The sequence below is a fragment of the Mus caroli genome, chromosome 1 (assembly GCF_900094665.2).
Source record: "Mus caroli chromosome 1, CAROLI_EIJ_v1.1, whole genome shotgun sequence".
NCBI classification, from domain to species: domain Eukaryota; kingdom Metazoa; phylum Chordata; class Mammalia; order Rodentia; family Muridae; genus Mus; species Mus caroli.
In genome coordinates, this window is record NC_034570.1 from 169851154 (window position 1) to 169876443 (window position 25290).

General features: G+C 39.0%; 1 protein-coding gene across 9 annotated transcripts in view; it reads left to right on the plus strand.

Annotated features, from left to right (window-relative positions):
• Cdc42bpa (CDC42 binding protein kinase alpha) overlaps positions 1–25290 on the plus strand; it is a 202330-nt gene that overhangs the window by 34282 nt on the left and 142758 nt on the right. For all 9 annotated transcript variants that reach the window (XM_029476012.1, XM_021164427.2, XM_021164511.2 and 6 more), the window contains exon 2: positions 5791–5882. In XM_029476012.1, coding sequence (XP_029331872.1) covers positions 5791–5882 — 92 coding nt within the window. The remainder of the gene's footprint in view (positions 1–5790; positions 5883–25290) is intronic.

Sequence of the window (25290 nt, forward strand, 5' to 3'; positions counted from 1 at the left end):
CTCACTTTGTAGACCAGGCTGGCCTCGAACTCAGAAATCCGCCTGCCTCTGCCTCCCGAGTGCTGGGATTAAAGGCGTGCGCCACCACGCCCGGCTTTCTAAATTTTTTTAAAGCACCATTTTATACTTTCAGTATATAAAGGTTTCGCCTCCTTTGTTAAAATTTTTTCTTAACTGCTTTATAATTTTTATTTGTTTTAAGACAGGGTCTCACTATGTAAACCTGGTTTAACTGAAACTCTCTTCTTATATAGTCAAGGCTAGCTTATATAGTCAAGGCTAGCTTATATAGCCAAGGCTAGCCTCAAATTCAGAGTGATACAACTACTCCGGCCTACCAAATGCTGAAGTTAAAGGCACACACTGCCCCACCTAGCTGCTTTTTTATTTCCTTGTAAATGTAATTAAAATATTTTATAATTATTCACTGAAAATATAAAGGAAATTTTTATTTCTTTCTATTTTCCGAGTCAAGATTTCCATTAAGTAGTCCTGACTAGCTTGAACTCAGTCTCCAGCCCAAGCAGGCCTTGGACTTGTAAGCCTCATCCTCTGTGGAGCTGGTATTGTAGGTAGGCCTGTCCCACTAGCCTGCCTTTACTAACTTTTTTTTTAACGTTTTTAATGAGCTTTATTTACATCTGACAGAAATACACTGACTTAAAGTAGACAATTTACTGTGTTTGGTTTATTTGTGGTTGTGTCATCACCACAGCTTAATTTTAGGCCATTTTTACCACACCCCAGCAAAAATCCTCCATCTATTAGCTGGCATATAAATAACATCAACAACTAACCTAGGTTTTTGTTTGTTTGTTTGTTTATAGGCTTGCTTATTTTGTTAAAATGGGATCATGTAAAGTATGAGACATAGCCGGCTCTGTATTGATTTTATGTCCTGTGGCTTTGTGGATTCCTTTACATATACAAAGTGTATTTCTCCCAATGTTCTTTAGTGATTTCTATGCATAATATCATGCTACCTGCAAACATCTTCTCTCTTCCATATAGATAGCTTTCGTTATTTAGTTTTTTCTGATCTACTTGCTCAGGCTTTAACTTCTAGTCTTATGCTGAGGAGAAGTGGCCAGAGCCAGGCATCCAGACCACGTTGCTGATCCTGGGGAAACTTTTCTCCATTGATTGTAATGTCTGTAAGTGGATGAGCAATGAGTCTGAATTTTGATATCATTTGATATTTTAGATTTTTATTTCTCATATAATTTTGACTTCTTAATACTTTCTTTACTTTTTATAAGTGCTTAATCTTGTTTTAACACTATATTTGACGATTACCATGGTATGTACTGTTTCCGACTGAAGAAGGTTCTCGAGCTGAATGTTTTGTTGCAGTCGCAGTCTTAGAAAGGTTGCTTTCACTCCACTAGGATTTCAGGGTCCTTATGTCTTTCTGAGGCTTGATTCTTCATTTCTTTTGTATGTGTGAACAGTCTCCCTGTGAATGAATGTCCCACACAATGACTACTTACACACCACTGCAGTATGTATGTGTCTGATAGGCACAAGTAAAACAATTAGAGACTCTTCAACAAGGAAAACCGAGGGGTTAGAACTTGCAAAAACAGCTTCCTGAAGTTCCATAGCTGTTCCATAGCTAGACTCATATGTTTTGCTTTGTGTTTGGATATTTTGTTGTTTTTGTGCTGTTCTTTGTTCTTCCTGTACACAAACATGAATACATTATTTTGGCTGAATCTTTCAAGGATAATTATTGATATCAAGATATTATATATTTCTTCAGATACAGATACTGTCTTGTGTTGCTTTGTAGTACAACTGTCAACAAATAATTAAAAAAATTAAAATTACCTTTAGCACGTGTGTGTGTGTGTGTGTGTGTGTGTGTGAGTGAGAGAGAGAGAGAGTGTGAGTATGTGTGTAGAGGACAACTCGTTAGCGTCTGTTCTCTCCTTATCATGTGGTTTCTGGGGATTGACCTCCCAGGTTGTCAGGGTTGGTAAAGAGGGTCCTTGCCCACTGAGCCATTTTATCAGCTCTGGTATAATAATTGTATTTACTGTAAAAATCTAATATTGAAATTTATGGTCCCAATAATATCCTTAGAGCAACTTCCATTTTTAATTTTTAAATTGAGAATCCAGTCCCTAATCATTCCTTGCAAGTAGTTGCTTATCTCTTTAGTGTCTTGATGGGCTTCATCTTTCACGTTAGTGCTCTTGTTTGAAACGTGTCAGTGCCACAAGTCACAAGTTTTGTGGTATTGTCCCCATGTAAATGTGTCCAGTTGTTCACTGGTGACCAATCAGATGACTTTTCTTGGGCAGGGGCAGGTTCCATGTGATAGCACATGGCTTCCTACTGCTCCATGCTCGGAGTCACCACTTGTTACTGTGTTGTTGTAGTGACAGCTATTTCTCCAAGCCCGTGGGTCTTCTGGAAGAATGATAAGTTGAAAGCTTCATTTGGATGTTGTAGTTTCTCTTAACTTTGGGAGATACTTGTGTGCCAGTCATTTCAGTGCCTTCACAGTGTGTCATAACGTGTACATTTTTTTTTTAAACTAGAACTTGTAAAGCTATTGACTTTTGGTGGTTTCTTTGTGGAAGACTAACATACTGATTCAATTTATTTATTGAAAAGTTTAGACTTTTAGTTTTGAAAAACAATTAGCTATTCTGTAAGAATAATTTATCACAGTAAATTTAGCAACATAGGTTACTTATGGTACTTATTGCTAAATTTAATCTCAGTGGCATTGTAATTTTGTCCAGTTTCTTACTGTAGTATTTTGTAAAATTCGTGTTTTAAATAAATAGTCTTTTTAAGCCCTTTAAATTTAAAAAGTTATTTTGTGAATGCCTGTGCATGTCTGTTGTGTGGGTATGTGCATGAGAGTGCGGGTACCCTCAGAGGCCAGGGAGGCATTAGATACCCCTGGAGCTGGAGTTATACAGCTGTGAGCTTGGTACTGGGAACCAAGCTGGAGTCCTGTGGAAGAGCAATATTGGTTCTTAACCACAGAGCGACCTCCCCAGTGCCGAGTCTTTCTGTTATGAGCTGATTTTCAAATTAAGGAGTTTCATCCACTTTGCTTTCTCTCTGTTATGAGTTCTGTTGTTATGGGATGGGGCATAGACAGGCTCTTACTGTGTTGTATAGGCTGGTTCTGTACTTCTGAACTCAGTTCTAGTGCTCCTTTTAAAACAGAAGATTTGAGACTTGGTGTTTGTTTATTTACTTAGCACTAGCTTAGTCCATATTCCCAGAATTTTAACATAGTTTTTTTGTTTTTCGTAGATTCTAATAACTTATTTCTTCCTTTTAATTTCAAAGCTTACTGGCATTTTTGCTTATCCTTTACTGATTTGCAGTTAATTGTATGATATAAATACAATTTGGTTTTTATGTTTTTTGATATTTTGAATTTTATTTGCAGTGGTTTTATGACTTGATATTACTAAAATCTGAAGAATTAAGTGTGTTTCAAGGTAATACTGTCCAGCTGCTACAGTGCTATCTCTGTATTTTACTCAATTATAGTGTTTTGGCGATCTGTTTGAAGTATGTTTGAAGTATCAGTAGATTTTAAGTAAAATGTCTTTTCAGGAAGGTATGACTATTCTAACTTTACACATTTTGAGGTTATGTTATCTGGTACATATGTGTTTAGAATATTGTTAGAGTAAGTCGGTCGCACTTTTGTTTTTGCTCTAATGTCTACATCTAAATAGGAAAATGATTTAATTTTTTTTTCAGAGGTAGGGAGGTTAATGCCAACTAGCCTCTTTACTGATAGTTCATGTAAAATCAATTTAGAATCCACAGAATAGATTGGCTGAAGTTTAGAAAGGATCAAGCACACATTCTATAATTGGAAGAGCGTTAGTGAGTATGCAGGCTTTATCAGTGATAAGGAATAATAGTGAAAACAGGCCGTTAGAAACAAGTATTAGCCGTTCAGTAAGGATTAGCCATCCTGCTCACATGGTAAGTTTGGAAAACAAAAGAGTGCCACTAGTAACCTGAGTCCGAAAATACTGAATTTGGATAGATGCATAATTCAAAGAAATGACATACTAGTTACAATAGTTGTCATTTGTAGAATTAGAAAATATGAGCCAGTAATATAGCAACATGAAATGAACCAATTATCAAAGTCTCCTGAAAAGACACATGTGCTGCATGTTTTACTAAAGCCCGAAGTCATGGCCGGCCATGTTGGGTGTTGAAGGTTTCATTGGCACATCCTTCACACTTAGATCTTTAAACAAGCCGAATGCTGCTGCTGCAGTGGACACCGGAGGACGAAAACTCACAGGCCTGGTGAGCTGGCCTCCCATTAGTGCTGAGCTGTGTGTAGACAGTACAGAGGAAAGATAATTAGATGCAATTTGTTTATGAACACAGAAGGAAGACTTGAATGAAATCAAATTAGAGAAATTTCAGCTGTGTATTGAAAGAACCATTAAAGCTAAGTATAGGATTATCTAAAAAACAAAAACAAAAAACAAAAAAATGTTTCAAGTTCTGAAGGCTACCTAACTAGTAGTATGTCCTGTTAAGACTATGAAAAAGAAAACAAGAACTTCAGTGTCAGCGAACAGTTCTCCTGTTACACATTACTGTGCCTGATAGTCATATTCTTGCCAACACTTAGCAGTTTCTAACTTTTAAACAAGAATTTGGCACATTTAGTTAGTAAATGATAGAGTCCTGTTAATTTTCCATTTTGTCCATCCTTTCTGTGTGAACTGGCAGTATTGAAATTATTTTTTAAACCAGAATAACTAAAATTTGATTCTGGTGAGCACATGGTTGTTACAATGATGTTTTAGGAAAGGTTAAAAGGATGGCAATCTTAGGGGAAGATGAGAGAGAGTATCTTCTCACACAGAAGCGTATTCCCTAAAGTGTAAGACAAGCGAACGCCATCGAATTATATATGAGAAATAGGAATCTGACAAGTGTACAGATTTTGTGCAAGCATATAATATTAATATAAATAGACTATGTACATCATCATTTTCTCAGGACGTTCAATTTATTACTTATTTATTCAGTTCATTCATGATACCCAAAGTTGTCCTTTCACCTACACACATGCGCGTGCGCACACACACACACACACACACACACACACACACACACGCGGAGGGAGGGTGGGNGAGAGAGAGAGAAAGAGAGAGAGAGAGAGAGAGAGAGCGCGAGAGAGAATATGTTATTGAATGGTGGTGGTGCGTGTCTATAATCCCAGCACTCCTAAAACTCTTAAAGGTAGAGCAGGACGATAACAGATTTGTCTTGGTTACACAGTTGCAGGTCAGTATGGGCTACATGCCCTAAGACTCTATCTCAAACAAACAAACAAAAAGTCAAAAAATGTAATTTATGCAAATAAAGGAAACATTGCCTTTTTATAGCTATTAATTCATACTTCGATAGTTTGATTAGATTTTAAAGGTGCTTTGATTTAGTTCTTACTTATACTTTGAGTTTTTAATTGTTTAAGAAATACTCATCTGCTGGGTGATGGTGGTGCACGCTTTAATCCTAGCACTAGGAAGGCAAGGGCAGCTGAATTTGAAGCCAGCAGCAGCCTAATCTGTAAAGTGAGTTCCAGGACAGCCAGGGCTGTGACAGAGAAACCCTGTCTTGAAAAACCAAACCAACCAACCAAACCAAGAAACAAACAAACAAACAAACAAACAAACCAAAACCCAAAGACCAAAAAGAAATACGCATCTGTTGCACATCTACTTTGTATTGCATTTCATTAAGAAAGTAACTGATATTGCTCTTTTGTTTCAGCTAAACCATTTACTTCTAAAGTGAAGCAAATGCGATTACATAGAGAAGACTTTGAAATATTAAAGGTGATTGGTCGAGGAGCTTTTGGGGAGGTAAGAGATATTTTCTGTGTTTGTTAATTGTTTTCGAAGGCGTTTTATATAATGGTGAGAGATAATTTGCTTTCTGTTACAATTGATATGCCTGACCAGAAAATAGATTAAAGTTGTGAATGCAGCATTTTCTATGATGATTCACTTTTTAATATGTACTAAATTTTGTTTCTGTCTGTTTTCCTTCTTGTGCCAAATTCATACTGTCTCATGCTACTTCATCGCCTAAGAACCTGGGTGTGCCTGGTAGTGGGTCTTCTCCTTTTTCTGCGCTTGCCTCTCCCTGTGTTTTCATACCACTTCAGAATCTCATTTACACACATGCATGCATGCATGCATGCGCGCGCACACACACACACACACACAGAAAATGCTAGAGAGAGAGAAAAAGAAATCAGAAGTTTGGGCTAGGATTCCATTGAACTGGAGATAAGATTATAACTACTTGAAATTCTAAGACAGGAGTCACCTAATCCATGGACATGATATAGTTCTCCCTTTATTTAAGTTTCGTAGCTTTTTTTCTTAGTTATAGAGGATTTTACATCTTTCAGCAGGTTTACTACATGCATGGTGTTCCTGAGGTTATTTTTAATGAAAATGGCTTACATTTCACTTTCAATTGTTGAAAGTACAAATCAGCAATAGTGTCAGGCCCTGGAGCCTCCCTCCCCTTGAGCTGGATTCCAATTTGGGCCTCCTTTCTCTTGGTCTCTTCTAAATTGTTGTCCCTACAGTTCTTTTCGACAGGAACAATTCTGGGTCAGAGTTTTTGACTGTGGGATGGCAACCCCATCTCTCCACTTGATGCCCTGTCTTTCTACTGCAGAGGACTCTAAGTTCCCTCTCCCCACTGTTGGGCATTTCATCTAAGGTCCTTCCCTTTGAGTCCTAAGCTTCTCTCACCTCCCAGGTCTCTGGTACATTCTAGAGGGTCCTCCCACCTCCCACCTTCTGAGGTTGCCTGTTTACATTCATTCTCCTGGCCCTCAGGGCACCCACATTCCCCGCCCTCACCCCCCCCTCGTGATTGCTTTCTTCTCCCTCTCAAGTGGGATTGAGGCATCCTCACTTGGGCTCTTCGACTTGTTAACCTTGAGTTCTGTGGATTTAAAAAGGATTCCATCTTGGTTGTGTATTATTCTTTTTATGCATCAGTGGATTTGGTATGCTTTAAAGAATATTTGTGTGTTTAATTTTTTTTTCACTTTTTTATTTTGGGATTTTTTGAGACAGGGTTTCTCTGTGTAGCCCTGGCTGTCCTGGAACTCTCTGTAGAGAAGGCTGGCTTCAGACTCAGAGATCTGTCTGTCTAGGGTTCCCAAGCACTGGGATTAAAGCTGTGAGCCATCACTGCCCAGGTGTTTTTTAAACCTATTTTTGATACAGAACTTGGCATGTAATTTTCTTCCAATACCTTCATCAGATTTTTGGGGGGCTTGTCTCTGCTGGTCCTATGAGGAGAGTGTTCCCTAAATGTTTTACTATATTCTACAAGCTTCTGAAATGGTTACCATCTTTCCTTTCTGTGCCTACAGTCTGTTACGAAGATAATACATTTTTACAATGGATTTTTAAAAAATTATGTGTTAGTTTTGTTGTGTTTACACACCTCATATAACTTAGAACTTAATATTGTATTGATCACTTACTGATTCATTCGACCATTGGTTCATCTTATTTTTAAATTCATCTTACTAGGGAATTGTCAGTTTTCTTTGCTTTTTAGTTAGCTAACTTCTAGTCTCTTCAGTTTTGCTGTTGTGGATTAATTCTTGTTGTTTAATATTTTGTTTTCTGTGGCAGTAACTTGCTATTTATTCTTCTAATTTACTGAAGTAGATCATTTAACTTTTTTATTTTTAGTTCTTCTTTTAAAATGTGCATTTGGGTTGCTTTCCTGCAAGCCGTGCCGTCTGGAGCAGTGAATTCTGAGATGCCATGCATCCATTGTTGTTTGCTCCAAGTTCAGTGTGATTTTACATTTCAGTTTGTTTTGTATCTGTGAGTTTAACAGTTCATCACAGTTTCTAAGTGTCTCAAAGACTTCCTGGTTGTATTCTGCCATTGAATTGTAATGTGATCAGAGCTTAGATAGCATATTTGTATGATTGGAATTTATTAGTTAGCTCAAATTCATTAATTTAGCTACTTAAAATTTCCATTTTAATTTTTTGTTTTCTATTGAGTTGCCATTTCTTGAGAAAGGGGTTGTTTATTTGTTTATTTCTTTCAGTATTTTCTTGGCATTTTCTTCCTTTTTTTCTTGATCTATTACTTCCTAGAAATTTTATTTTTTTTCAGTTTTTGCTGATAACATATGCAGAGCCATTTTGTCTTCCTAACGATGAACCTTGTATCATTAAAGAATGCTCTTTTTATCTCTGTGACGTCCTTTGGCAAAGATTACTCTGAGTTAGTGGAATTATTTTAACTGTTAGCACTTTCATTAAATACCTAGCTGAATTCTTTTTAGCTTTTTTTTTTTTGTAACCTTATAGAATATTTGCTACTAAGTAGAATACCAGTTCCTTGTGAGGCCTCTGCCATCCTAGATTTATGTGACCTGATTTTTAGTTCTGTATTAATAGAATTATTTACTCTGACTGCAGGCTTTTTCACCGGCACCCAAGTTCCCAAAATAACAACTCTGAGACTGAATCATTTCATGAAACCTAGGCCATAAGCTAGGTTCTGTTCCCCAACTAGCCATTCTAGTCTGTGAGTGCCACATGGCTGGTTACCTGTTCTCAGTTTCACATGTGTGTCTCCATCAGTCAGTCTCTTCCCAAGCCCGACTCTCTCCCTTCTGGAACTCCCACCACCTAGGCCAACAGCTTTTCTAGTGACAGGTGATTCTTCCACACAGTACAAGGATTCTCTCTATAATTTACTATATGCTATTGTTTCTAGCTTCTGTTCTCTACATTATACTTATATGACACACCCTTGTTTTTCTTTTCTTTTGTTAAGTTTTATTATCTATTTATTTGTATGTGTCTCTGCCCTCTCTCTGCTTGTGCATACATGTGTGTGGATGTGCCATGGCATGCATGTGAAGGCCAGGAGGCAACTAATGGGTGCCATCTCTCTCTTTCACCATGGGCCTTCTGGAAATTGAACTTGGCAGCAAGTGCTTTTACCCACTGAGCTGTCACCCTGGTTTCATGTCCGACTTTCCCACTAGCTCATTGAATTTATTTCTTTATATGAGTATACCATATGCTTTTTACTTATACTATCATTGTTGAATGCTAAGTTGCTTATCTTTTTTTCTGGCTGTTCAGTATATTGCCCTCAGAAACATTCTTATTTACATCTTTGGTGGGGTATAAGCATTTATTTATGTTTAATATAAACTTAGGAGCAGATCCTGTTTTCTGAGGTAGGCATAGTTAGCTTTAGTAGACAGTGTCAAATAATTTAAGTGCAGAGTCATACTCACACTCCTGTAACAATAGTCTGAGTTTCCTAAGCCACTCTTGGTTGGTGTTTAGTGGTCATCGTGACTCCATTTTACATTGCCTGTTAAGTCTTAAAGGTCAGTAACTTTTCATCTTGCTTCATATCATGTGGCTATTCTGTGAACAAGTAAACATTTTGGGGTTACGGAGGTAGGAGTTGAATGTTATTGGTATCTTCTGGATGTAAATGATTTATTTGTTGGTCCTACAGTATATGTGCATAAGAAGTGCTTTGGCTTTTCCTGTTCTGGTAGATCTTGTATTGAAATAAAGTTCAGTAATTAAATTAATGATTAGCCGAGCGTGTGTGGTGGTCTCATGTTGAACCTTACCTTCCTCCGTTTCTTTGTTCACCTCTGTGTACTCAGGCCGGTTGGCCTGTAAGCTTCTGGGGACTCTGTTGTCACCTCCCATCTGGCTGTAGGAGAACTGGGATTACAGATGGCTACCTAGCTCAGCTTTACCTGGGTCCTAGGGATTTGAACTCTGGTCCTCATATGTGCATGGTTAGTTAGAACTTCACCCATTTAGCCCTGTCCTCAGCCTTCTCTTCATTTTTTTAAGATCTGACTTTTTTTTTAACTTTAGGTTATAGTTATTATTTGTAGTTTGTTAAATTTATTCCCAAGTATTGATGCATTTTGATTTAATGGCAAATGACTATAAAAATTTATATTTATTATGTTTCTGATATGTAGGTACAATTGATTTTTTTATAACTGACTTCTATTTCTTGATGTCATATTTTGGTCGTTTGAGAAGGACAGTTTCTTTTTTCACCTTACAGACTATACATTCCATTTCTTTTATGTCACCTGCTTAGGTGGCTAATGCAGAGTTGAACATGTAAGGTGGACATGCTTACCCTCTATTGGAATTTAGGGAAAAGGCTTTTTTTCCCCTTGGATTTAGAATTAAGGAATTTAAAGGATTTAAGGGTTTAGTACTCACTGTTAAATAAGATGTTAACTATAGGTGCTTTGGTAGATGTTGCCTGTTTGATTAAGGAATGTGTTCTAATACTAGTTTTTGAGGTTTTAAAAATTTAATCATTAATCAATGAGAGTTGAATCCATTTTTTTTTAAAATTTGTGAATATCCAAAATTCCCAGCACCATCTGTTGAAGAGACTGTTTTGCTCTCTCTGCAGAGCATGAGATGCCTATAGCTGCAAGGGCTTGTTGCTAGCTCCTTTATTTTAATCTATCAGGCACTTGTCCTGGCTAGTTTTATATTAGCTTGAAACAAACTAGAGCCATCTGAAAGGAAGCCTTGATTGAGAAAATGGCCCTGCTAGGATATTTTCTTAGAGATTGATTGGGGAGGGCCCAGACTCCTGTGAATGATGCTATTCCTGGGCTGTTGATCCTGGGTTCTGTAAGAAAGCAGGCTGTGTAAGTTTTACAGCTCTGAAGGGAAAGGTATCCTGGCAGTCAGGAGCCAAGGAACACTATACAACAAAACCCATGTAAGAGATTCACTGGGAAATGTAACTATGTAGGCTGTGCCCCTCTCAGGGAAGCAAAGATCAGCAAGACTCGAGACCCACAGCCATTGCACAGCTAGCTGTACCAGCAAGCCAAGCTCTCTCTGTTACCCCGTGGAATCCTATTTATACCCTCCAAACATCACGTGTCCTCCATGTGCCTTGCCTCAGCACTGGCCTTGCCTCAGCATAGGTCTTACCTCAGCGTGTGCATCCAATCAGTCCTTGGAAGCGGCAAGAAACTGCAGTACATCACCAGAATTCTTTTGATGTGTTTCTCTCTATAGTCCTGACAAATGCAGCTCAACTACAAATGTAAGGCAAACCAATACATATGTGTTGTTGGCAAAGAATCCTTCATCACGTGTCCTTTCACGTGCTTGCTTTAGAACACACTTTGACCTGTGTCTGCTTCAGTGAAACATTCACGAGTCTGCCTTAGTCTTTCACACCTGTGTCTACTTTAACGCAGCGTTCCTTCACGTGTTTCCCTAGCAAAACACCATCCAACCTACTTTCCAAAGAACCTGAAAGTTTCCACTTCAGTGAAAGGCACAGGAGAGTGGCTGCCTTTGCTTAGGTGAGAAGCTCAGGGAACTGAGCTGGAGGCAGGCTTTACATAGGGTTTCTTTATTTCTAGGGTGGGGATTGGTGGGATTTCAAACCAAGCCCAGGATGTTGGTAGTTTTTTTGGGCTCAGGGATTGGTGGGTTTGGTAGGTTTTTAAACCCATAATGGGTTCAAACTTTTTCCAGTACAGGCTGAGCAAGCCATTAAGCAGTACTCCTCCATGGCCCCTTGCATCTGCTCCTACCTCCCAGGTTTCTGCCCTGGGAGTTTCTGCCTTGGTTTCTTTCAGCGATATTACTACAATGTGGAAGTGTAAGCCAGAAAAACTCTTTTCTCCTCAACTTACTTTTTGGTCATGGTGTTTTATCACAACAACAGAAATCCTAAGTAGAACAGCACTGTAGCTGTTGTGATGTAGGGCACTGTGATGCTTGCAGCATTGATTTTTGTTGAAGAGTGTTTGTCCATGTCTGACATGTGAATGTTAACATTATCCTTTGTGTTAAAAAACAGAAGTTTTCAATTTTAATGAAATTCTAATACTTGTTTACTTTCATGGATTATGCTTTTGGTGTTGGTGCATAATTGATTTTTCAACTATTAAAGCAATTCCTGGTATAGAGTCTTATTAGAGAAATTGGAATCATCTTTCAAGATGTTTTTCTCTTCAGTTAATCAATATTTTGTTAGCTAGTTTTACATCTGTATTCATGGTGAGTGTTGACCCATACATGTTTGTTTTTATCATTTTCAGGCATTGTTAAAGGAGTTGAGGAAGTGGTTTTGTTTCCCAATGTTTGGAAACTGCTTTTTTTCCCGTAAATATTTGATGGAGTTTAATAATGCAACTGTCTGAACTTGGGTTTTTAATACCCATAGTTGATTAACACTAATGGTTTTAGAGTTAGCTTTTCAGCTTTTTCTGTTTCAGTTTTCAGCTTCATTATGGTTTATTTTTCATGGATTATGTCTGCTAACATTTAAGTTACCAGGTTTATTGTCATGAGTCTGTTTATAATATTTTTTTAGTAATTTTACATCTTACAGAGTCTAAGGCGAGGTTCTTTCTTTCATGTTTATAGTGCATGCTTAATTTTTCTTGAGAGTATTAGAAATTTTTTATTGCAATTAAATATCAAAGCTACTTTTTATCTGCTTGAGTTGTCTCTCTTGTGTATACACACACTCAGGTGCATGTTGTGTGTGCATTGCATGTGAGTGTGCACATATGCAGAGGCCAGAGTGGGAACTGGGTTCCTTCTAGTGGTCTTTTCATTATTGCCTTGAGACGGTCTATTATGGTCTCTCACAGAACTGGAAGCTCGCCTTGGTGCTAAATTTGCTGGCTAGCTAGCACATGGATGGATCAACCTGGGTTTGCCCTGTAACGTTGAGGTTTCATGCAGGTGAAGCTGTGCCTTGCTTTTTTTTTTAACCTGAGTGCTGGGGACTCAAACTCAACTCCTCATGCCTGCAGAGACAGTTTGCTTACCCATGGGGCCATCGCGCCAGCTCCTATCTAAAGTTTGCTCTTTTTTCTTTTTAAACACCGAACATGTGTTTTTACCTCTGTGAATCTTTTCTTTGAATTTAGTGTACTCATTTGTTTTCTACCTTTTCGAGATGAAACCTATATATGTATATGTATCTTTGCTTCTTTGTCATTCCAGTGTAAACACAGAAGCATAGATTTTGCTTTTAATGGTGATTAGGTTCATTCCAGAGATTATTTTTTATTATCATTGATTTAAAAATGTTATTTAATGTCTGTTTCAGAAGTTGATAGTATTCTTTGTTTTAAAGGTTTGTTTGAATTGTTTTGATACAGTGAGTTAATATACTTTTGATTTTTCTCTACTTTGAAAATTTGCTAAGGTCAGAATGTGAACTGTTCTAACGAACACTTCAAATGCCTTTAAAATTAATGCAGAATAACAGTTATTTATGGTCAGTACTATTATTAAGATCTTCCATAATTTGATGATTGTCGTTTAGCTCTGTCAGTGACCATGGGGGTGTTTATTTCTCCCCCAGAGTTGTATATATTTCCTGATTTTGAAATCTGTAACAGTAGGAACAATCACATTCAGTATTCAGTAGCTATATCATTCTGATGCTCATCATTATGGCCTACTCTTTTGTATAAGGTGACGGTTCCTATCTTTGATTCCTCCTGTTAGTCAGCTTTCCTATGGTTTGAACCTCTTTCTCCTACAGTTGTATTTAATGTGAATCTTTTGTGGGTTAATTTAGTTATGTTTTGAATTTTTAGTACATCCTAATAATATCTGTACCTTTATTGGACTGTTTAGATTATGAGTATGAAAGTTAGAAAGGCAGAGTTTACAGATGTGGTATTTAATACACTTCCCCCACTATGCTGAGCATTGAAATCAGGTCTTGTACATGTTAGGCACCTCCAACTGAGCAACAATATCATCCCAAGTGTTATTTTTATATAAACCTAAGGTAGTAATGAAACTTACTACTAATACAGAGATAATTCACTATTAAGTATATATGTGGACAGAATTAATATATAGGCAACTACAGAAGATAGTGGAAGAGAAAAACACTTAATAATAAAAGAGTTAAGACTATTATTAGAAAGCTCATACATATATGCTAATTATTTGACAGGGTAGTTGCAAAGGTTGTATAGAAAGACAAGCATTTCTAGAGCTGGGTATGGTAGCACAGATTTGCAGTCTCAACTATTCAGAAGGCTGAGTCTGGTGAATTGCTTCTGCCTAAGAATTTTCCCTGAGTCTGGACAATATAGCTGCAGCCTACTCCCCTTCAAAAATGAACAAACACATAACCCCACTCTAAGAAGAATCATTAGAAAACTCATAGTAAGAGCAGTGATAGGCCTACTATATCTGCAGCCTCAAGAATTAGCCCATGAAGAAGAAGAAGTTCAGGACAGGCTTGCATACACATATTTTATTCTTTACTAAAGACAGTAGCTTCAGCCAGTGTGGGTGGAAAAAATTCAGTAGATGATTTAGAATACAGGATAGCTATTTGAAAAAGTCTTTTTGTGGAGCAAATTAAAATTCATACCATATGCTAGGATAGGATACAAATAGATGAAAAAATAGTGTAATAAATAGGACAAATATAACCCAGATATCTATCAATATGAAATGGTTTGAATAAATTGTGGTTAAGCACAGACCACAATTTGCTGTGAGACCCATAGCTGAACATTAGGTGGAGCTCAAGGAATTCTGTAGAAGAGGAGGAAGAACTGTAGGAGCCAGAGGGGTCAAAGGACACCACAAGAAATTGGCCCACAGAATCAACTAACCAGGGCTCATATGGGCTCACAGAGACTGAACTGGCACTAAGGGAGCCTGTGTGGGTCTGAGCTAGGCATATATGTTATAGTGTGTAGCTTGGTCTTCTTCTTGTGGGACTCAGAACAGTGGGAGCAGAGGTGGGCTCTGACTCTTTTGCTTGCTTTTGGGACCATTTTCCTCCTACTAGGTTGCTTCATCCAGCCCTAATATGAAGGGATGTATCTAGACTTACACTACCATGATATCCTGTGTTTGACTGGTATCCCTGGGAGGCCTACCCTTTCTTGAAGGGAAATGGAGGAGTGGATCTAGGAGAGAAGGGTGATGGGGGAGGGACTGGGAGGAGAGGAAGGAGGGGAAACTGTGGTAGGCATGTAATATATGAGAGAAAAATAGAAAAACAAAACCAAAAAACCTTGCAGTACTTACATAGAGAGATCTCTGGGATGCATTATGAAGTGGATAATATAATAGGTAGGAAATGTTATTGTTATTTGTATTTCCATCAAGTAGCATAGGGAGGGGTTAGGAGAGATGGGGCAGTGTAAGCAGGAGTGATAGTGACACACATGGGATTGATTTAACTTTTGATTTTTCTTTTGCTTATTATTAAGTTATTTATTTATGTTCAAGTCATTGCTCCCCATCGGTCCCCCCTTCCCACAGTTCCTCATCCCATTCCTCCTCCCCCTTGCCTCCAAGAGGGTGCTCCTCCCCATCAGGTCTTTCCCTTCCCTTGGGGCCTTAAGTCTTTTGAGAATTAAGCACATCTTTTCCCACTGTGGCTAGACCAGGCAGACCTCTGCTATATAAGTGCCAGGGGCCTTGGATGGGCCTGTGTAGAGGTTCCTGGCTGGTGGCTCAGTCCCTGGGAGCACCCTGGGGTCTGGGTTAGTTAAGACTGCTGGTCTTATGGGGTTGCTCTCTCTTTCAGCTTCTTCATTCCTTCCCCTAATTCAACCTGAGGGGTCCCCAACTTCAGTCCAATGGTTGGGTGTAAGTATCTACCTCTGTTTTAGTCAGATGTTGATAGGGCCTCTCAGAGGACAGCCATGCCTGGCTCTTGTCTGTAAGCACATCATAGCATCAGTAATAGTGTCAGGCCTTGGTGTCCTTCCCCACAATTCCCCAACTTCAGATGGACCCCAACTTGGGCTGGTCATTGGATTACCTTACCTTTAGTCTCTTCTCCATTTTTGTCCCTGCAGTTCTTTTAGACAGGAACGATTCTGGGTCAGAAATTTTGACTGGATTAGTAGTCCTGTCCCTCCACTTGAGACTCTGTCTATCTGCTGGTGGTGGACTCTTCCAGTTCCCTCTCCTTAATGTTGGGCATTTTGGCTAAGGTCACCCCCAATGAGTCCTGAGAGTCTTTCACCTGTCAGGTCTCAGTATGTAATATTTTATTCATTAAAAAGTCATGAAAAGCTGGGCGTGGTGGTGCACGCCTTTAATCCCAGCACTTGGGAGGCAGAGGCAGGCAGATTTCTGAGTTCGAGGCCAGCCTGGTCTACAGAGTGAGTTACAGGACAGAAGAGCTATACAGAGAAACCCTGTCTTGAAAAAACAAAAACAAACAAACAAACAAAAAAAAAGTCATGAAAAAGAACCTTGCAGTTTGAAGTGAATTCATCTGCAAGTTCTCTGGATCCTTTTAACTATGCTGGGTAATAGAGAAGGAGGGACCCAGTGTCTCCCTCACTTTATGAGACCAGAGGAACCGACCTTTTCCTAAAACCTGACAGTGTGGGGTGAAGGAAGCGACATAGGAACGACTACATATCACTAAAGTCAAGGGTAATAACTCAGTTTTGGGAAGTGGAGTTGTAGTGCACATAGGAGGGTTTCTGGGCTGTAGTGCACATGAGAGGGTTTCTGGGCTGTAGTGCACATGAGAGGGTTTCTGGGCTGTAGTGCACATAGGAGGGTTTCTGGGCTGTAGTGCACATGAGAGGGTTTCTGGGTTGTACACTTAGGAATGTTTCTGGGTTATACTGCAGCCTAGGAACAGTTCTGGTTTGCTGCAAGCTTGTGCATCTTGAGCTGGGTTTTACTCACTTTATAATTGTGTTTAATTTTCTCTCTTTCTTTCTCTCTCTCTCTCTCTCTCTCTCTCTATATATATATATATATATATATATATATATAATTTTATATGTACCTGTTAAAATTATAAAAATTCTAAATTTTTATTGAAAATAGATTTTTTTCATACAATATATTCTGATTATAATTACCTTCCCCCAACTCTCCCCACCAAGATCCTTCTCATCTCCTCTTCCATCCAAATTCACACCTTTCTGGTTCTAGTTAGAAAACAAACGGGGCATCTAAGGACTAGTAATAAAGTAAAATAAGATAAAACAAAACCTAGACCAGAGCAAAACAAACAAAAAGAAGAAAAACAGCCAGGGAAGAAGCATGACCAACACACACAGAGACACACAGGAATCCCAAAACCTACAAAACTAGAAGCCATAACATATATGTAAAGGAATTGCCCTGACAAAACATCATGAATTAAGGAGCCTCCAAAGGTGCTAGTGTTGGCCATTACTGCTGGGCATGGGGGGCTTACATGTAAGGTCTGTTTGTATCCCCAGTGAGACTGTGGTGGAAAGAACTAGTTTTTCAGGTTGCTAGTGGCTATCAATTGGTGATAACCTCAAGGTTAGGGATTGGAGGAAATGTGTCCATTTTTCCCCTTATCACTTCTTAGTGTTTCCCATCTGTGCCGCCTGTGTAGGCCCAGTGTGTACTGCCACAGCCTTTGTGAGTGCTAGGTCTCACTCTGCAATATTGTTCAGCTGTGGATCTCTATATTTGTGTATCTTCTCTGTTGATAGCTGAGCATGGCAGTGATCTGTGAGGATAGCACAATGTCATTAGGAATCATATTACTGCTATTTTCCTTTAGCAGAACAATAGTATTTGGTTTTTCCCTAGATTACTGGCCTATCTGGCCTCAGGTTCTTGGCCACCCAAGCAGTATCGGGATGGGCTCCATCCCATGGAGTGGGCCTTAAATCCAATTAGATATTGGTTGGTAACTCCCACAAGCTTTGTGCCACTATTATACTAGTGCCTCTTGCAGGCAAGATAATCATTGTAGATTAAAAAGTTGTAGCTGAGTTGGTGTTTACCTTTCTCCTTTGGTGGCATGCAGAATGCATTTCAGTACCATGAATGCTACACTTCAGGGGTGAAGGTCTGGGTAAGCAGCAGCCCGACCTCTCTGTGTTCAGTGAGTTGTATAGGTGTAGGCCCTTCAGCAATAGGGCCTTACTGTCAGTAGCCTTGGCAATAGCCTGTTGCAAGATATTTGATCAAACTGTGAACCCCAAGATTGTGTTATTTACTAGGAAAAAAACCTGCTTTTAGTTGTGTAGCACTTAGCACACACCTTTAATCCAAGAGCTTTCTGCTTGAATATTGTAAACATGATTAAAAAAAGTCAACCATAGATCAAGAGGTGAAGCAAGAAACCAGTTGACAGGAAGTGAACATAGGATTATTAAGAAAAAAAAGAGAGAGAGAGAGTAAGAGGGAGTCAAGAGGATGGAGAGAGACAAACAAAATGTAGAAGGGAGGAACACTTGGCTTGAGTAGGCTCTTTTGAGATGACAAGGGAGATTGCTTCTGGGGCATCAGCTAAGGAGGAAGGTCAGCTGTGTGCCTTCTCTGCTTCTTTGAGCTAGCAGGCTTTCACCCCAGCATCTGGCTCCCAAGTCTTCAAATTGGTAACATTGAACGATTGAGATTTTGTTAAAAAACAATAGCATGGGTTGGGGGTTCCCATGTGCCCCCTTTTGCCACCAGCCCAATTATGTATAACCCATTCCTGGCACTGGAAGCTTCATTTGGTGGCTAGAGACGTCCACTTGGGGCTCCCCAGTTCTTTGGCAGATTCATTTACAGCAACTTCATACATGTATATTTAGGAAGTTTCTACTGTATTAGGCTCCCATATTACCCCTCAAATGACCTTAGTTTTAGCTATCCACTCCTGAATTCCCTCCCTTAGCCCTACTACCTCCACCCCCACATTCGATCCTCTACTTCCTGTCCTTCTCTCATCCATCTGTAATAGAACTATTTTCCCTTCCTAGAGAGATCCCCCCCTCTCCCCTTACTGTATCCCTAATCTCTGTGGCTGTGCGGATTATAGCTTGCTTATCAAAAATTTAAAAGATAACGTCCCGTATAAGCAAATATATACCATACTTGTCTTTCTGGGTTTGGGTTACCTCATTCAAGATGAATTTCCCCCCTAGTTCCATTCATTTGCCTGCTGATTTCTTGAATTCATTTTTTTTAACAGCTGAGTAATACTCCATTGTGTAAATGTACCACATTTTCTATATCTCTTCATCCACTGACAGATAATCTAGGTAGTTTCCAGTTTCTGGCTGTTATGAATAGATTAGCACTGAACATGGTTGAACAAGTATGTCTCTGTGATGGAATGAAGCATACTTTGGGTATATGCACAAGAATGATTTGCCTGGGTCTTGGGGTAGATAATTCCCATCTTTCTGAGGAACTGCCACACCGATTTCCACAGTGGCTGAACAAGTTTGTACTCCCTCCAGCAATGGAGGAGTGTTCTCACCCCACATCCTCACCAGCATGAGCTGCCTTTTGTTTCATTGGTCTTAACTATTATGACTGGTATAAAATAAAATCTCAAAGTAGTTTTGATTTGCATTTCCTTGATGACTAAGGGTGGGAACATTTCTTTAAGTATTCTCAGCTATTTGTGATTCCTCTTTTGAGAGTTCTGTTATATATGTATCTCATTTTAAAAATTGGGTTGTTTGTTTTCTAGATGTCTAGATTTTAAAATACTTTATATATTTTCAATATTAGCCCTCTATCAGATGTGTAGTTGGTAAAAATCTTTTCCAGTTCTGTAGGCTGCCACTTCATCTGAATGATGGTGACTTACCATGCAGAAGCTTTTCAGTTTCCTGAGGCTTGATTTACTCATGGTTGTTCTTAGTGCCCGTGCTATTGGTATTCTGTCAGAAAGCCGTTCCTGTGCCAGTGAGGGCAAGATTATCCCCATCTTATTGTCTGCCAGATGCTGCAGTGAGTGTTCTTAGGTTGATGTCCTTGATCCATTTGGAGGTGATTGCTTTGCAGGTGATAGTTGTGCATCTACTTGCATTCTTTTACATGCAACCATCCAGTTTGTTAAAGATGCTGTCTTTTTCTTTTCTTTTCTTTTCTTTTCTTTTCTTTTCTCTTCTTTTCTTTTCTTTTCTTTTTAAACCATTGTGTGTTTCAGGATTCTTTATCAAAAATTAGATGCCCATAGGTGTGTGGGTTTATTTCTAGGTCTTCAAATTAATTCCATTGATCAATGTGTCTGTGTTTGTGCCAATATATTACTATAGCTCTCTAGTACAATTTGAGATCAAGGGTGGTAATAACTCCAGCAGTCCTTTTATTATCCAGGATTATATATGTTTGTTTCCATGTGAAGCTGAAAATTGTCCTTTCAAATTTTATAAAGAATCATGTTGGAATTTTGATGGGGATAGTATTGAATCTTTAGATTACCTTATGGTAGAATGACCATTTTTTTACTTTATTAATCCTACTGATTCATAAACATGACACTCTTTCCATCTTCTGATATCTTCCTTAGTTTCTTTCTTCAGTAGCTTAAGTTTTTTTCACTTGCTTGGCCATAATTACCTCAAGACTTTAATTTTGAGACCTATTGTAAAAAGTATTGTTTTCCTGATTCCTTTCCCAGTCCATTTGCTGAGTGTATATACGAAGGCTATCAATTTTTGTGTATTAATTTTGTATCTTGAGACTTTGCTGAAAGTGTTTATGAGCAGGTGGAATTTTTAGGGCCCTTATGTATAAAATCATATCACCTTATGTATAAAATCATATCACCTACAAATACAGATACATTCACTTATATGCCTCAGTACAGAGGAACACCAGGGCCAAGAGGTGGGAGTGGGTGGGTGGGAGAGTGGGTGTGGAAGGGTGTGGGGGACTTTTGGGATAGCATTGGAAATGTAAATGAAATAAATACCTAATAATAAAAAAAATACTTTCAGCAAAATCATAGAAGAATAATTTCCTAACCTAAATAAGGTGGTATTTGTCAAAGTACAAGAAGCATGCCGAACACCAGATAGACTGGACCAGAAAAATTTCCCATGACACTTAATAATCAAAACATTAATTATACAAAAGAAAGAATGAGTATTACAAAAATTTTTAGGTCACAGTAAATCTGAAATGTATTCATCTAACAAGTTACCTTTAAAATTTATTAATTACTATCTATAAAGACTTTTGTGGATAACTGGAACACTCTTCCCTGCTTGCCCCCCCCCCCGTGTGTGTGTGTGTATGATGTATGTACACATGCAAATGAGTGTCTAGGCATGTGGAAACCAGGCTTTGATGATGTATGTCTTCGTTGGTTACTTTCCACCTTACCACATGAGCTAGGTCTCTCACTGAACTTGGAGCCTATTGATTTAATTACTCTTGTGCCCAGTTTTCACCTCTTCACCTATGAGATTACAGATATTGGTGATGTGTTTGGGTTTCCCAACTCAGGTTCTCATGCTTGCATGGCAAGCCGTTTACCTAGTAGTCACTAGAGATTGAATCTTGGGTCTTGCTTATGCTAGGCTATTGCTCTGCCATTGATCTACATCAGTGGACCTGTTTTTATTTCTTAATTTTATCACATGGTTTACTTAAGTTCCTGCGGCTGGCTTTTTAAATGCAGTGTATGGGTTATGCTAGCTTTGAACTTGTACTACTGAATAGCTGGGACTGTAGGCTGCCTTTTCATTGCATCATGCTCAGAAATTAGTAAGTAAGGCAGATAAGCAAACCAAGACTCAGAAATGTTTCTTTTTTGAATGGGAAACCTTTTTATGAAATAATTATTTAGTACCCCATGTTAAAATGATTGGTAGAATAAAGCAGTGTTCTTTAAAAAGTTCTGGTAAAAGCTGGTGTTTACCAGAAGATTAGAAATTAGTGCAATCAGTCAGCTTTGTTTCTGGTACCATTCACCATTATTTTAAATTACCCTATTAGAATATGTAGTCTACAGTTAACACATATCCAGCTAGTGTTAGAGTTACTCTTTTACATGGTCAGGCCTGGTAATCACCAATAAAACTTCTATTTTCAAAATTTGTATTTATGCTACAGAAAAGAACACACACAAAGAGGGTATGCCCTTGGAGGCCCTAGAGATTTACCTCAGGAAGAACTTCATTTGATAGGGTGCCTGCTATCTCTTCTTTTAACTCATTCCAAATCTAGAAAGCAACTGCTTACTAAGAGGGACTGTGGACCTATCTTCCTTGTGGGATTCCATTTCATACGTAGGAAATGTGAGGTCACATCATTCTCTCTCAGTCTTGCTCTGCAGCCAGTGCTAGTAGGGGAGTATTTGGAGCAACAGGCACTGCTTAGAGCACTAGTGTGTATGAAAGTCCTTATTAGGGAATTTAAAAGGCTGCTTTGCTTTGTCAGCAGTCTGGATCTGTCCTAGCAGGAGGCTGAAGGATAGCCAGGGTTTAAAGTTATTTTCTGTAAAAAAGAACTCTGTTCCTTACAAGATCAACCCAACTTGTGTGTCTCAAGTTTGGATCAGTCCAGAGCTCTGCTCTAGAAACTCCATTAGTCATTATGTAAGTTCTTGAGTATTATCCGAACTGAGAACAAAGCCGTGAGTTCTGGTATTCACCTCTAATTTCAGCCCATAGGAAGCTGAGGCAAGAGAGTTTGATGACAGCTGACTCTACATTCTGAGACTGTCTGTTGGTGGGGATGGTAGGTGGGGGTCAGGAATTCCCATTTCCATCACCATGCTAATCTGGCATGTCATGTAAGCATGTAAAAATGCTTGGGAATCTGGTTTGGGGGCTATGGTAGGCCCAGACTTTTCCCAGGACTGTACATTCTAACTAGGATATCCAATTTTACTGTAGAGTAGCTGCTTCCTCAGAGACACCTTTATTACCCAGCCTGTTTCCTAGGAGCAGTTAACCGGTCTCCAAGAGGTTGCCAACAGTGTTAATGTATGGCCTCTTGACAGTTTGCTAATGTATGGCCTCTTGACAGTTTGTTAATGTCAGACACTTCAGATTTGGGCTACAAGACGTCAATAGATACAAAAGAGACTTTATCTACCAGTCCATTCTTATAGATAGGAATTTTGATTTCTGCGTTGAAGTTGTAATGAAAATCACTTTACTTAGAAAGGGCTATTACCCAAATGACAGTTTTCAAACACTCAATGGATATAGGGAAAGGAGCTGTCTCTCACACATTTGGTATAAATTTTACTAGTGTAGCCATTACTGAAAACAATGTGGAGTTTCCTCAAAAAAACCAAACATAAAACTAGAAATGGAATTGTCATATTGTCCACTAATCCCAGTGGACATTTATCGAAAGGAAATGGCATCAGCACACTACAGAGTTGCCTGCGTTGCAGTGTTTATTAAGGTATGCTCACAGTAGTCAAGATCTGGAATCAGCTGATGGGTGAATGGTTAAAGAAGATGTGATACACACATACAAGTGGGAGCTCATTCAGACACAATAATAGTGAAATGCTGTCACTTGTAGCAACATGGATGCAACTGGAGGACACTGTGCTTAGTAAAATACTCCATGCATAGACAAACTGTTCTCAGCCACTTGTGGAAGCTAAAATGGTTTGCATTCATAGAATGGGAAAGAAGAAGGGAAACAAGGAGAGGGAAAGGGAAGATATAGCAGTCACTAATATGGGAGGATGACAGGAGGGTAGAGAAAGGTTAGCTTAGATAATGAGAACCAAAGACGGTTGGGTAGGGGCAAGTCTGTACTGCATTAGGGTGACTGTAGTTCACCCCAATCTACCATGTATTTCAAAAGCACTGACACAGAAGTGTTGAGTGTCACAGGTCTTAGAAACACCAGTAGCATCAGTGCTATCATTTACTGGTGCTTCGGTATGCTGTTGTTTGTTTGTTGTTGTTGCTTATGGGTTCATAATCTGCGACTATTATAAATCTGCTTACTAGACTTCGGGGGGGGGAGAGAGAGAGACAGAGAGAGAGAGACAGAGAGAGAGAGACAGAGAGAGAGAGAGAGAGAGAGAACACGAACATCTGAAATTAAAGATGTATGTTTGTGTCTGTGTGTGTGTGTGTGTGTGTGTGTACATGCGCCAGCTTCTGGAGGAAGGATAATTTGTGATGGAATCTATGCATCTGGAATTAGGATATTTGTGATGTTTCTTTGGTGTAGCTATCTGGTCATGCCTTTGTTGGGTGGATATTCATATCTAATCGTGTTCTGTTCATTCTGGATTTGTAGAATTATTTAAAATATTGTTTTTCATCAACTGATATTAGTCTTTTGGGGTTTTTTGGTTTTTTTATGGTTTATCCCTTCAAATATATATTTTGTCATTTCATGAGATTGAGGAGTTCAACTTATGAGGATCTCCTATTAAAAGCCATTAAACTTAATGTGGGATCAAACTGAAGAGGTTGAGCTACTTTCTCTAAAAGGCTAAACTTGGTTTCCAGCTTTTGATCTCAAAAGTATATGTATCCAGTAGTGGGACTGACAGTTCAGCCAACCTTACACTTGCCAGTGCAACAGAGTGGTGTTTACGCAGGAGCCTTCAGAACAACTGTCAGAGGGCACTTGTCAGCCGTCATCCATGAGAGGCAATCATTGACAGAAAGGAAAGAGATTTCTCATCTTTATTTTCAACCCTTGCCTTTTGAGTCTAAGAGCTTGGGTGCTTTCTTTAGAGGCAGAGCTTTCTCACCCACGTGTAACTTGAGTGTTGGGTAGAGGAAGGCTGACACCTATTTTTAAACAAGAGAGAGAAGAGGAGTAGAGTGACTTTGGGTCTTACCCTTTGAAGATTCTTCTGATTGCTTGGAATGATGAGCATGTTACATTTAAGGTGTCTGGAGTCAGAGGTCCAGTCGCATGGCCTCTGTGTGAGTCATCACTTGCTGGTCCTTTGAAATCATCATGTTTGGAAATCAGTGAAAGAATTGATGACAGGAAGGAACCAGTGGGAGAACTGAGTACAGGAACTGAAGCAGGCCAGGAACGAGTTTATAAAACAGAGCAAAAGTGTGCAGGCTCTCAGCTGGGATGAAGGGAAGACTGGACAGCTTTTTGCTAGCGTTTATGCCCAGCACTGTTGTTTCCTCTGTACGTGCTGGTTTTGGCCAGGAGCTGTACGCAGTGTGAGGGAGGGAGAGAACAGAGTACCCTCTGTCTGTGGTGCTCAGCATGCTGCTTTTTCTCCCTGGGTTATGATCATGCTGTCATTTGGCTAGTGAAAGCAGTACTTACTGGTTTTTGATTTGGGTCATAGTCTAATTAATTAGCAAGAGAAACCGGCACTTTATGGCACTGGTCTCCACTTTGTAATTTGGAGCACTTTCCCAGTTACCTTAAATTTATCTATTAGAGCTTTTTATTATTATTATTAATCATTTCATTCACTTACATTTCAAATAATAATCCCCCTTCTCAGTTACTCCTCACCAACCCCTGCATCCCAC